The following is a 14,131-nucleotide window of genomic DNA, read 5'->3' as shown; positions in this document are numbered from 1 at the left end:
GGATATAAATATTTAGCTGTTGTTTACTTTTGGGTACACTGACTACTGCCATATTCACTGCACATTTTTCTAGTAAAAGATCGTTTTATGGATATCTCAATTAGAAAAGTTTTATTTGAAATCTTTGCCTTGTGGAACTCTCAGCTTGTTAACCTAGGTTAAAGTGTGAATTAGTACAAACGCTTGGCCAATTCTACTTTAAGAGTAGTCTGGCTTATTGCTGCTCTGACTTCTCTTAACCGAAATGCACATGCAGATATGAAGCCTTTAGCATTTTGTCCCCCTGTCTTTCTCCCCTCCTTGTTCAAATTTTTTCCCAGATGCCTCTTGTTCAGCGAGGCCCACTGTGTTGACCCTCCGTATGGTAGTGTCCTTACTACAGTAGGTAGTAAGTAGTTAGCAGATGGCCCTTACGATAGTGTCTTCACTGCGGCCTTTCTCACATTCTGTGCTGCCTGGCTCTTTTCCCTCCTCCATCTTCTTGCCCATTGTTCTTGTCACTGTGTCATCACAGTTGCAACTTGTTTATGTACAGTGACTTACTAACTAAACATGCTAAGGTGTGAGCCTCAGGAAGGCAGAATTGCTCAGCGTTCTATCTGAAGCACTCAGAACAGTTCCTAGCATAGATGACTATATTATTAAATCTTAGTTGGATGGATGGATGGATGGATGGATGGATGGACAGGCCTAATGCTATTCGGGGAGATCTCTGCCGTCCTGTCTAAGAAAGTTAAGACATTTTATTTTATTTTATTATCTGTTAACTTAAAACTGTATAAAGTGCGAAGGTGACTGTTTTGTGTTTTGCAGTTGATTTTTCACACCTTGCAGCTGCTGGCGTTCACAGCTCTTGCCATTTTAATCATGCGGCTGAAGCTGTTTCTGACACCCCACATGTGCATTATGGCTTCCTTGATCTGCTCCCGTCGGGTAAGCCGCCATCCTTGAGTGACTGTTATCATAACAGCTACAGCAACTGCCCTGGAGCTGCTGTGGCTCTGCTGAGTAATGCAAAATATGAAAGTATCGAGTTCTTTAGGTTAACTCTGTTCAAAGATTTTAAATGTCAGTTGATGATTCAGGGTTAGCAGGGAAGTGGCTTGGGGAAATGCGGATAGACTGAGTGATGGTCCTGTGTGAGCACCTGGCTATTCCTCCCCACTGTGGTCATCGTGTTTATAAACACAGCCTTTCAGCATCTACGCTGTGCATGTGTCAGGCCCACAAAACCTCTTAACATCACAATTCCAGTGCTGAGGAGACCCAGAGTGGCTCCTTAGCAAACTCCCCATTCAGGCATTCCTTGCTATAGTTAATAGATATGTAAACTAGCTACATAAAATAGGCAGGCATTCGGTACATCCAGAAGCACCTTGTTCAGTTAGTTTGGACGACTTAGCAGCTATCTTCCTGAGAGGAACATGCCAATGCTGGTGGGCTTTCCTCTAATTGTTCAAGTCATCATAAAAACCCACCAAATGTTACAAAGATTTCACATTAGCAGATTTCAAGTTGCAGTTCACTGATCCTACTGTCTGGCTGCAATCAGGACAGGAAAGACTCCCATTTTTTTTCCCAAAAATCAGAAGATGTAGTTAGAACCATGTCTGGTGACTCCAGCATGTTGGCTGTTGGCAAGCAGCAGATGAACGTTCTGTGTCTGGGTGCTGAGATAAAGAGTGATCCACTCTGGACTCAATGGGAAGGCGAGAGACTGTACTTTTGATCCATTAGTACTCTTCATCTAAGAAATGTAAATAAATGGTCTTTTTATTTCAGCTCTTTGGCTGGCTTTTTTGCAGAATTCATTTTGAGAATGTTGTCTTCGGTATTCTGACAATGATGTCATTACAAGGTTACGTAAACCTTCATAACCAGTGGAGCATTATGGGAGAGTTTACTAACTTGCCTCAGGAAGACCTCATACACTGGATCAGACACAATACCAGGCCAGGTGAGCTGTTCTGCATATATAATATACAGTACAAGCATGTGTTAGTCACACACAGCTAAGCACTCCATCTGAGTGTATATATGTGTGTATACATATATACACGTATCTATGCATTTGTGTGTGTGCATGCATTTCTGTGTGTGTGTGTGTGTGTGTGTGTGTGTGTGTGTGTGTGTGTATAGGAAGCACACGCATGAGTGTGTGTGCACAATCCTGACTTGCAGTAGTTTCCCTCCCTGTTGTCTTACTTTACAATGGTGTTGGAGAAGCACACATTCAGTAGAAACTCCACTTCAATCCTGCGTTGTTGTCTCTCACCAGATCTAGCCATAATACCCTTAGGATGCTGGATGTTCCAGCATGCCACTCCATCACTAAAGAGTAAATCCGGTGCTCTGCACTGTTCTATGCCCTTTGTATTTAATGACATGTTTTCATGAAGTTGTATTTAAAGTGCTTAATTATATTTTGAAAAAAAGAAAGTTATTTCAGTAGACCTAAGTAAAATGCCATATGCTTGTGACCAATTTTTATGAATAAGAATAATCTTAACAATTACATAAACATTAGTGTTTTAAAATGTCAAGGAGTAAGATTTTAGGGGGCTTAAGGCATATAATTGACTTTGATGTAATATTAACTATGGCCAAATTTATAGTTCTAAAAATGTATACCAACAAGTAATGAATGATTTTAAAAAAAAACAGAGAAACAACAAAGATATAAATGACAACTAACCAACTTAATCATTAATATTGCAAAAACATTTATTATCTTTATGTGTATGCGCCTTTATGCATGTGTACCACATGCATTCAGGAGCCTGTCTAAGTCAGAAGAGACATCCAATCCCCTGGAACTAAAGTTACAGATAGTCTGAGCCTCCATGTGGGTGCTAGGAACTAAACCTGGGTCCTCTGCAAGCGAAGTAAGTGCTCCTAACCACTGAGCTATCTCTCAACCCCCAAATTTCAATATTGAAATACCAAAGGACAACATTTTCTTCTAACAAATCCACATGACTACAACTCACAAAAAAATTTGAAAAAGTGTCCCAAGACATTGGACTCTTATGTGTCATGACATACCATGCATGGTCCATAGTAAGGCAGGACGCTTTCCTTTGGTCTAGTTTCCTGCCTATAGTACTGATCCTTAGAGTGTAGCAGGAAACTTCAGTGAAGCAGCTAAGGTGAGTTTGGAAATTTTTCAACAGTATAGTCTTGGCAGCTCACATAGCTTTGCTATTTTGAGCCTATGTTTATCTACACAATGAGAAAAACACATAATTCATTGAGCTGTCCTACAAACCAAGTCACTGGATCCCCATAAAGTCATCATGCGTGGCGTCAATGAGATAGCTCAGTAGGTAAATGCAGTTGCTACCAAACCTAAGGATTTAACTTAAATTCCCAGACCTCAGATGGTATGATAAAATCAATTCCAAACAGTTATTTTTCCATCTCTACATGTGTTCCACAGAGCATGTGTGCATACATACACACACACACACACACACACACACACACACACACACACATTCCAAATAAATAAATGAATGTAAAATAAAATTTTAAAGTATTGTGCATAGCTCCTAGTACAAGTGAAGCAAAGGTTAAATATAACAGAAGACAAAGAATAGATATTGCTTAAGTAAATATCTACAGGGGCCATTATGTAAGGAACTTTAAAGTTTTTCTTAATTTGGATTCAGATTTTAAGGGCACATTAAACTTTTTAATTTCCTTTGAAATGTTTTTTTAGAAATTTTATCTTCTTCCCCAGATGCTGTCTTTGCAGGTGCCATGCCTACAATGGCAAGCATCAAGCTGTCTACATTGCATCCAATTGTGAACCACCCACACTATGAGGATGCAGACCTGAGGTGAGCAGTGTCCTGCTGCATCTACTATGTAGACTTTCTTCTACTTGCTACTGTCCCTTAGAAAAAGGAAAATGTATTTGTTTACCCATACACATGTTCATACATGCACACACATGTGTACATATAATGAAGCTGTGTGTGGAAGGCACACCTATAATTCCAGCACTTGGAAAACTGTAGCTTGAGGACCATTGTGAGTTCAAGGCCATCCTGGCCTTCATGGTGAGTCCCAGGCCAGCCTGAAGTACAGAGTAAAACCTTGTCTCATCCAAGCAAAAATGCTAACCATGACTAAAGGCTCCTATTACTTCTGAAGTAGACTACATATAACCTCAAATCTGAATCAAGCATGAGCAAAAATAATGTTGTAGAGCTGAGGAGATGCCTTAGTCAGTAGAGCCTGCCACACTGCGATGAAGGCCTGAATTTAGGTCTCATGTACCAAAAGCCAATAGCAATGGCTCACATCTGTGACCCTAGAACAGGTAGGACTGGTGCCAGGCAGACTCCAGAAACTCACAGGCTAGTCTAACCAACTTCCTCATTCAGTGAAAGACCTTGTTTCAAAGAGTAAGGTGGAGCACAGTCGGGAAAGACATCCCCCATTGACCTCTGGTCTACAGACACACACACACCCAAGCACACACCCAAGCACATATATGAGCCACACACACATATACACAAAAATGGTACCTGTGTATGGAGCAGGGGTTATGTGTGTGTGACAGAGAGACAGAGACAGAGACTAAGAGACAAGGACACAGACAGAGAGACTGAGACAAACAGACACAGAGACGAGGAGGGGAATAAGACTCTAAAGGAGGAGCCAGAGAAGGTCAAATGGGTGTGATTCGCAGCCACATTTTACCACCTTTCTCTCAACGTCTTAAGTTTCTCTGCCTGATTTAAGAGATATTTCAGATTTTCCTGATGATTAATGGCTAGTTTATTTCCACATATAAAGGTTAAAAATAATAAGTGCAATTTACTGTAAAATGTTTTTAAAGATCAGAGGACTTCCTAGCTTCTTATGCGCACACTACTTTTCTCTGATGACTAAAGCTTGTGTGTGTGTGTGTGTGTGTGTGTGTGTGTGTGTGTACACGCACACAAGCACAAGTATGGCTGGGGTCCAGAGGGCAATGGTGGACATCTTTTCTGATCCCTCTCCACCTGATTCTTTGAGACAAAGTCTATTTAACATAGATAGAGTTGAGCTAGGCTGGAAGTGAGTTTCTGGGCTCTGCCTGTCTCCTGCGCTTGCTCTTGGGCCACAGATGTGAGTGATGATGTTACTGGCTTTGGGAGCAGAGGACCTGAATTCAGGTCTTCACCCCAGTGCAGCAGGTATGGACTTAAAAATTATTGTGATCAGTCTGTCATTTGTTAAATCTTTTTCTATTAATTTTTGGCATACTGCTAGAAGAAACAACTTTAACTTATTCAAAGTTTTCTGTCTGGTTGTGGTGATTGCGCATCCCAAACAACATTTAGTTTGCTCAGGATTTTGTAAGAATGCCAACTTATGGCCCAAGCTTCTACTGTGGCACATTTGAATGACCATCCTGGCATTTCAAAAATGTATACAGTGTTTTTCCTATCTGTGGTAGTATTCTATATGCCCATTGCAAACTACTCCCTTGGCAGTATTACACCTCAGTGTGTCTGTTTTTTAGTTTCTAGAGGGAAAATTATTTACTGAAATCCATATTTTCAAAAGCCTCAGCTTCTAGGGGACTATATTCCATCAACAGATTCTTTTGTGGTCTCTATGAACTGAGGTTTACAACCTAATTTTCATTCTCCCACCCAGTACAGCTCTACGTGAGCTTAGATACAAGTTTCAATCACTTTAAGATTCAGCACATTGGAAATATAAATAGGTGTGTGAAGACCAATCTAGCAAAGTGATTGCATAACTTGTGGTCATATACATTGCCATACATTGAGGGCCATGATGTCAATTTGCCATGAAAATTTTTTGAATCTGTTAGTAGTTATTTTTAAAAATCTTTTTGTAATTGTTGTTTAAAGGGCTCGGACAAAAATAGTTTATTCTGCATATAGTCGAAAATCTGCAGTAGAAGTGAGAGATAAATTGTTGCAACTACATGTGAATTATTATGTTCTTGAAGAGGCATGGTGTGTTGTGAGAACAAAGTGAGTATCAATAATATATATAATACAGTATATTGTAAAGCAACAAATCCTTACTTTATTATATAGCAATAACATGCTTCTGCACACAAGTCCTGATCATTTAAGGCTTTGTATTTTAAATCTATTCATTAAAATATTACTATTGCATATTGAAAATAAGTTTATCTAGAGAAGTTAAACCATACTATCTTCCTATAATACCTATTAAAATTATATTTTGATGTCATAAATTTCATATGACCTTTTAAATTTACTTTTCACTAGTATATGGAAACATAAAGTATATAAATATTAGGGAAGTAAGGTATTGTTTTATCACGAGCATTCATCATATAATGCTTAATTCAGGTTAAAATATCTATTATAAATATATATTCCATGATTTTTCAAATTTTTGCAATATTTTTACTTGATGTCTGAAGTATAAGTGAAGTATATCTGCTGCTGTTACTCAGTTATATGGGATATGTAAGGCTTAGATTTTTCTTATAACTAAAGATGGCATAATAAACAGTATACATTTTAAAGAGTTTTATCTCTAAAATTAAAAAAAAAAAGTGCATTCAGTGGATTACTTTAGGTTACTATTTAGATTTCTGGGACGAGATAGCAACAAATCCAGGCAACTAAGTTGCCTATAACAGCAATGCCATGCTGGGCATGGTGACACACAGGCCTGTAATCCCAGCACTCGGGAGGCAGAGGCAGGTGGATCGCTGTGAGTTCATGGCCAACCTGGTCTACAGACCAATGCCAGGACAGCCAAGGCTGTACAGAGAGATCTGTCTTGAAAATCCAAAACAAAAACAAACAAACAAACAAACAAAACTAATGCCATTTATCAGTCAAAAGATCAAAATAGGTTCCAGTGTTTAGAATGTATTATCTAAAATGTCAAGTTTTGAAGCCAAACTAATCAGTAATGCACATAATGGGAAAATAGGACTAAAACACTAAAAAATAGGAAGTCAACAGAAAGAGATTTAAAGTACCCAAGTATTCGAGTAAGCATTTAGACCAGCGGTTCTCAGCCTGTGGGTTATGACCCCTCTGGGCATCAAACGACCCTTTCACAGGGGTTGCATGTCTGATAGCCTATCAGGCATCTACATTGTAATTCACAACAGTAGCAAAATTACAGGTAGGAAGTGGCAACAAAATAAATTTTTATTTGGGCATCACCACAACATGAAGAGCTGTGTTAAAGGGTCACGGCATTAGGAAGGTTGAGAACCACTGATTCAGAGAGTCCACATTCGTTATTAGAATGTTTAATTAAAAAGCAGGGCTAGGGATACAGTTCCAAGATTCAGCACTTGTCTGGTATGTGTAAGGCCCTGGCTTCTGTTCTAGACACAACAAAGTGGGCCATGAATTAAAGTAGAACATTTACTAATCAGTAGAAAGACACAACATCTCAACACCCTCTTTTGGGAACTCTAGAGGTGAAGTCTTGAGTTCAAGGGAAACATTTAAAAGTTCTAAACTTTTGATACATGAAAAAAAATTAGTGAATTTGAAGTAGATGGAGAAAAAGCAACTATTTTTAGGGAAAATTTGCAGGGATCTGGACAGCATAATTAAGTATGTGAACATGAGGGGACAGCCGGGACAGAGCATGAGATGTCAGTTATATCACCAGAAAGAGTGAGAAGTGATGGAAAATAACAGCTGAGTAAATGTCTAAGTCGCTGAGCTTTGAGAAAGCCTCTGACTAAGAGACCCACTACACAGTTCAACAAACCCCCATAGGGCGCAAACGCAGAGAGAACCAGAGCAAGGCACACTGCAGCCAAGCAGAAAGACCAGGCAGAGGGCTGTCTGGAAGAGAAGAGAAAAGCACACCATGATGGATGCCAGACTTCTCAAGGAGGAAGAGTCAAGTTATCTGATAGTGGGATGAGCAAAGTAGTGAATAAAAAAGTCGAGAATCCTATATTCAGTGAGACTCTATCTGTATGTGAGGGTCAACTGACAGTGTTCAGATCAAAGGAGAGTCAACGGGCCTCTTGCAAGCCACCTCTACAGTGAGAGGTTGTTGGCAAATGACTCCCAATGAGACTTCATGTGCAGGGAACACAGCAATGTGTTGAGCGTTTGTACATGTTCATCACTGTATTGTTCATCTATAAGAATAAATAAAACACCAACATATTTTTGACTTTAATATTAGTACACATTGCAATAACAGCACAAAAACAAATGGAAATATAAATCTTTGTTTACTGGAAAAATTCACTTTTACTGTTCCATAAAAGATATCTTGAATATTACCGTTTGCAATCTATAAACAACCACTAAGTAAAACGTAAAAACAAAGTTGAAAATGAAGTAGCAGATAATAGAGTATTATTACTGAAACTTTTCACTTAACCTCAAGGAAGGTAGGGGCTTCTCATAAGATAAGTTATAAACTACAGCACACCACCAAAGGGGGAAATGGCATAATGTTGAACAGTTCCACAATAGCAGGGAGATGGAATGATTGTTACAAAGAATGTTTAGGACCCCCAAACAGAACACAAGTATATGTGAAACAAAGGCTGACAACTCAGATGGAGAAACACACCAGTATTATAGTAATTAGACATCACAACACTTAGCAAGTGATACAAAAGCTATGGTGATATATCCAAGGATATACAACACTAAGCAAAAATAACATAACCAATTGAAATTTACATAGAATTCTGATACCTGATACTCTCGTTAAAAACTAATAGACACAAACACAATTATTTTTAACACACATACACACACACACACACACACAAAACAATTGGAACTATGTTCCTTGACAACATGGAATTAAATTAGAAATTAATAAAGCTACCTGGAAAATGTCAAAATAATTGTAATTTGGATAATGCAATTAAAGGATAAAGATAAAACCACAAGGGAAATTATAAAATGTTTGAACTGAATAAAAGTGAGCATAGCATGTCAGAGTTTGAGGGACACACTACAGCACACACTACAGCACACACTACAGCAGCATCCTGAAGGCAGTGTCTGACTTTACGTGAGAAGGCACAGAAGTTCCTAGAGCAGTGAGCACACGCCTGCCGTCTCAACTAGTGACAGAAAATTGATCTCAACCATATTGTTAAAGAAACTCACAATGGGTTTATCTCATGAATGTAAAGGCTTAAACTCATAGTACCAGTAAAATTTTAAAAATTGGATTATCTCAATAAACACACAAAAAAATCATTCGATAAAATTAAGTACTGGCTATTCCACTAACCAAGGACAATACAAGTAGTAAACATCGAACCCCTAATCTGATCTACACAATGGACAGGACATTCTCCACAGTTGTGTGGAGAGCAGGGACTGACTCTGACATGAACTCTGGTGGCCTGGTGGCACTCAAAGAAAGAGTAAACAGGCTACCAAGATGAGACTTGATAGGCTGTGACCATATAGTGGGGGAGGAGGTCCCCCTCAGTCATAGACCTAGGGGAGGGGAATAGGGTGAAAGCAGGAGGGAGGGAAGAACGGGAGGATACAAGTGATGGGATAACAATTGAGTTGTAATCTGAATAATAAAAATTTAAAACACATGAAACAAACAAAAATAAAACAACCAAACAATAAAAAAAAATTAAGTACTCACTTACAGTAAAACTCTTGGGAAATGGGGTGGTGGCATACATGCCAGCAATTCAAACAGATCATAATCTTAACTGCAAACCCAAGAGTAGAAAAGTTATAGAGAAAAAACAGAAGAACATAATTGGAACTTTACAACAGACTCCCTTTGTTGTATGTGCTATGATATCATATATGCATACATGGTAAGCATGACAAGGAGGATGGGTTAGTAGTAAGTGGATGCTCCTTAAAAATAATAAACCTTTTCTAAGAAGAAATAACAGAAGATAAGTCATGGTTGGGAGAAAATTTTTTCAAATCCAGTGACTAATAACGGATTTATCTAGATATAAAAAAGAACTCTTAAAATGTAATAAAACAGCTCAGCTAAAAGGGGCAAAAATACTTGGACACTTCACCAGGGAAGTGGATGATGAAGAATCATATGGGAAGATGCTTTATGCCCATTTATGAAATGTACACTGAGCCCACAGGAGACACTCCTAAATCACCTAATACAATGTTTAGTGTTGAGAGAGAAACTGATTATCCCAAGTACTGCTGACACGAAAGCATCTCTGCCAACCCTGATGTATCAGTTGTGTGAATAAAGTGTGGCACAACCACTTCATGGCAGAATTTTACAGTTTCCTAAGAAACCTGACACCTACTCTGTGTGTTTACTTAAGCTTAAGGAAGAAATTGCGCTCTTAACTGCTGAGCTGTCTTTTCAGCTCTAATAAATTTCTTCCTATTTCCTATTTCCTATTTCTTTCTATTTCCCCATTCTCCCATGCTTCTCTCACCTAGAGTCCCAATAGGATGTCCTCCCCTCTGTCCCACTTTTCTGGTAAGTGGGACATGCCCCTTGGGCTAGTGTCCAGATATGAGTATATACCATCTGACTCTTTCTGCTTCTGGGTTAACTCACTCATGATCATTTCTAGTTCATTTTTTTGAAGTTATATCTTTAAAGAGGTTGTGAAATTGTGTGTGTGTGTGTGTGTGTGTGTGTGTGTGTGTGTGTGTGTGTGTGTGTGTGAGAGAGAGAGAGGGGGGGGGGTTAGGGAGAGAGGGAGGGAGATAGACAGAGAGACAGAAACAGAAAGACAGTGACACACAGAGAGAGACAGAAACAGAGAGAGTGACAGAGATTTTGTTTGTTTCTGTATGTGTGCATGCCACATGTTTGCCAGTGCCCATGGAGGTTAGCAGGGGGCATGATTCCCTGCAGCTGGACTTACAGGCAGTTGTGAGCCACCTGGGTCCCCTGCAAGAGTCATTTCTCCAGCCCCTCAGCTAGATTTCTTACAGAGCTTAATACCACCTGCAGTGGGACTGATGCTGCCACAGTGGGGTGGGCCCTCTTACATCATTAACAGTTAAGACAATCCCCCACAGACATGCCCACATGCCAAATTGATCCAACCCTCAATTCCTCAACTGAAGCCACCTTTTCACTTATCTAGGTTGTGGTAGCTTGACAGGTGAGCTCACCAGGACAAACAGCATCTAAGGAATCCATAGCACGGTATTCTAAGATAAGGAAGCCAGAAATAAAAGGTTTAGACAATGCATTTGCATGGAATTCTAAATGCTGTACTGCAGAAAGGAGATCCACAGGTGCCTGGGCCGTGTTTCCGGGAGAAGACTGGCCACAAGAAAGGCATGGAGACCCTGCTGGGTGATCGGACGTCTCTGTGCTGGTTATGCTGGTCCTCACATGTAGTTAAACTTTACACAGGAAATGTCAGGATTTTATGTTATACTTCAAAATATTTACTAACGATTTGATGTCCGTTCTGCGTGACATCTACCGATGTAGGGTATTCTCTAGTAAGAGATGTTAAACCACTTAGCTTACTCTAATAGCCACACCCCAAAAAAGGAGGAGCTAAAGAAAACAACTTAGTCTAAGAACCTGTCTCTGCGTCGGGTATTCGTTTGCCTACTAAATCAAGGCACTTTGTTTTTGGGTTTTTTTGTTTTTGTTTTTTTTAATAAAGTACAGATCTCAAAAGGAATTTAATTAGCTCTCCTTTAATTTATCTCATACAACTACAAACCAATCTTATGACTAGATGAGAATAAAGATTGGCAAGTATGATTATGTTTTATTTTGGAGGTAAACTTTTTCAAGTATAGATATCTGACTACCATATTTTATGTTTATTGCCAGCCCATGTTGGCTGGGGCTAGGAATAGATCACACCCCACTTTGTTTTATTCTAGGTCTTAAACTTAATGGTTCCTGAAGTTAAGGTTTTAATTGTTTAAGTATTTAATTACCCTCTGGAAATTTAGGAGCGATTTCTTAATTTTAATACCCCAAGTTATTTAATATGAACATTCATCCATGCCATTTATGTTTCAGACCTGGGTGCAGTATGCTTGAAATCTGGGATGTGGAAGACCCCTCCAATGCAGCTAACCCGCCCCTCTGCAGTGTCCTGCTCAAGGATCCCAGGCCTTACTTCACCACAGTGTTTCAGAATAGTATATACAGAGTATTGAAGGTTAACTGAGAACAAGATTACCCACCGTTCTGTAGTGCAAAGATGTATGTCAAAAAAAGAACATTTCTGACCTTATTTTCAACAATAACAATCACAAGCTTTATTAAGAGACACTTTAAAACAAGATAAATTTTTTTAAAACTTTTTGGTTACTAATGATAAATTACTGCATTGTTTACTGCATTGTCAACCTGCCAAGCTTACCTCTTAAATGATTAAGTCATTTCATACCTCATCAGCAAATGTTCATTTTAGAGTTTTGAGGAAACATGTGTGCAAAATAACAACATAATTGTAGAAACCAAGGCTAGGTAATTCCGTTTCAATCCAGCTAGACGAGTAGCTTCAGGTTTCCCCAGTCCCCGTTGATTAGTCCAGACCCTCTGAGCCATGTAGAGGAACACAGACTCTGAGGACCCCTATGGTGGTAGTTTTGCTTTTAGTTTATGATGAAGATGGTATTGTTTTATACATTTTATCTGCCAATAAAAGCTACCTGTCAAAAATGCTTTGAAAATTGGTAACTACCTTGAGGATAACGTGGGTCTATGAGAAGAGTAACTGTCTCTCTTTTTTCATGACAAACTTTAGACATGCTAGATGTTTGAATCTGCTCTGAGTTAAGCATCTTGGATTTTTTATACTATTTTCCTTATTTTTTTGCCAGCCATAAGAGATGAGTCAATTTCATAGATTAGTTTACTTACAATAGGTAAGCAATTACACATAAAATATTCTCTAGCTTTTATAGTTGGAAGACAACTATATGCCGAACACAAAATACCTAAGAAACGTGCTGTATTGTGTTGATTTTAACATTTTCAAGTAATTTCTTTTGCTGTGTGGAGCAAAGAAGAGAAAAGATACAACACTCATTAAAGCAACATGCTTTAGACAATGTCACTATTGGGATATTTTAAAGTAATCAGAATTCAACAAAAATGATACAAGCTATGTTAACCAATAAAATGTTCTATACACATAATTTTATCCTATGAATTTTGTTATTTTCATGTACAATGCTTATTAAATCATTTTAAACATCCTCAGACTTTCTGTGTTTTCTTATTTTTTCATTCTTTGTGAAGCATATATATTTTGAAATTAAAACAGCCCTATCATCACAGGTTGCTGAGTGTATTAGTTGGATTTTATGTTGGCAGTGATCTTCTTTAACTATTGAAGGCATTTTGTATGGTCCCACTGGAAGGCAATTCATTGTGGTAGAGAAAGTCGGGGGTCGGGGGTGGGGAGCGTAAGGTAACATAGAACTGAGTCTGAATCCTGGGTCTCTCTTGGTTGCTCTTTCACCTACCATCCATTCCAAAAACATCTGTACTTACTTTGTGGTAGGTCCTGTTCTAAGCCTGCTTGTGTTATTCTGTGAAGGTTTGTTTCTTCAGTATAAATCAGTACTCTACCCAATTGCAGGGTCAATGGACATCATTTAAATCGTGTTAAAGTGCTTAACAGATTTAAGCACCCAGCTGACATTACTTCTTTCAACTCCCCCCGGCCCTAAATAATCATTTACTAAATAATCATTTCATTAGTAGAAAACTACAAATTGACGCAAGCCCATCTCAAAGTTCTACACAGATCTACATGAATTTTGGGTAAACAAGTAGGAACGTTGGACTGCAGCTTATTTTCCCATTTTAAATTTTAAACAAACTAAGCTACCCATTCCTTACCTGCATGCTTTAGCACACACTGTTTTGGAGTTTGAAGACAACGTGACTGCTGTGAGGCGGTACGCGGAAGATGCTCCTCCTGTGCAGGGAAATTTCCTCCCTACAGTCCTGATTTGCACCCTGATCTGGAACCATGGCGGAAGTGAGCTCCACGCAGCTGTTCTCCACCATCCAGCCTCAGGACTGATAATGTGTGGTCACAACAGAGAACACCATGCCTCATCCTTTCTCTACTCACATCCCAAAAGGAGTCACTCTGGTTCTAATAAAACTGGCCTGTTACTTTACTTTGTGTGTATATGAAACATAAACGCTTTTAAAA

General features: G+C 38.9%; 1 protein-coding gene across 1 annotated transcript in view; it reads left to right on the top strand.

The window, feature by feature from the left end:
• DPY19L2 (dpy-19 like 2) overlaps positions 1 to 13,160 on the top strand; it is a 90,163-nt gene extending 77,003 nt beyond the window's left edge. The window contains exons 18-22 of the mRNA XM_084781547.1: positions 814 to 933; positions 1,783 to 1,957; positions 3,743 to 3,842; positions 5,877 to 6,002; positions 11,974 to 13,160. Of these exons, the coding sequence (XP_084637673.1) occupies positions 814 to 933; positions 1,783 to 1,957; positions 3,743 to 3,842; positions 5,877 to 6,002; positions 11,974 to 12,124 (672 nt within the window). The 3' untranslated portion in view covers positions 12,125 to 13,160. The remainder of the gene's footprint in view (positions 1 to 813; positions 934 to 1,782; positions 1,958 to 3,742; positions 3,843 to 5,876; positions 6,003 to 11,973) is intronic.
• The last annotated feature ends 971 nt before the right edge of the window (positions 13,161 to 14,131 follow it).

Source organism: Acomys minous (genome assembly GCF_964271855.1).
Source record: "Acomys minous genome assembly, chromosome: 5".
NCBI lineage: Eukaryota > Metazoa > Chordata > Mammalia > Rodentia > Muridae > Acomys > Acomys minous.
This window is presented reverse-complemented; position numbering and strand designations above follow the sequence as displayed.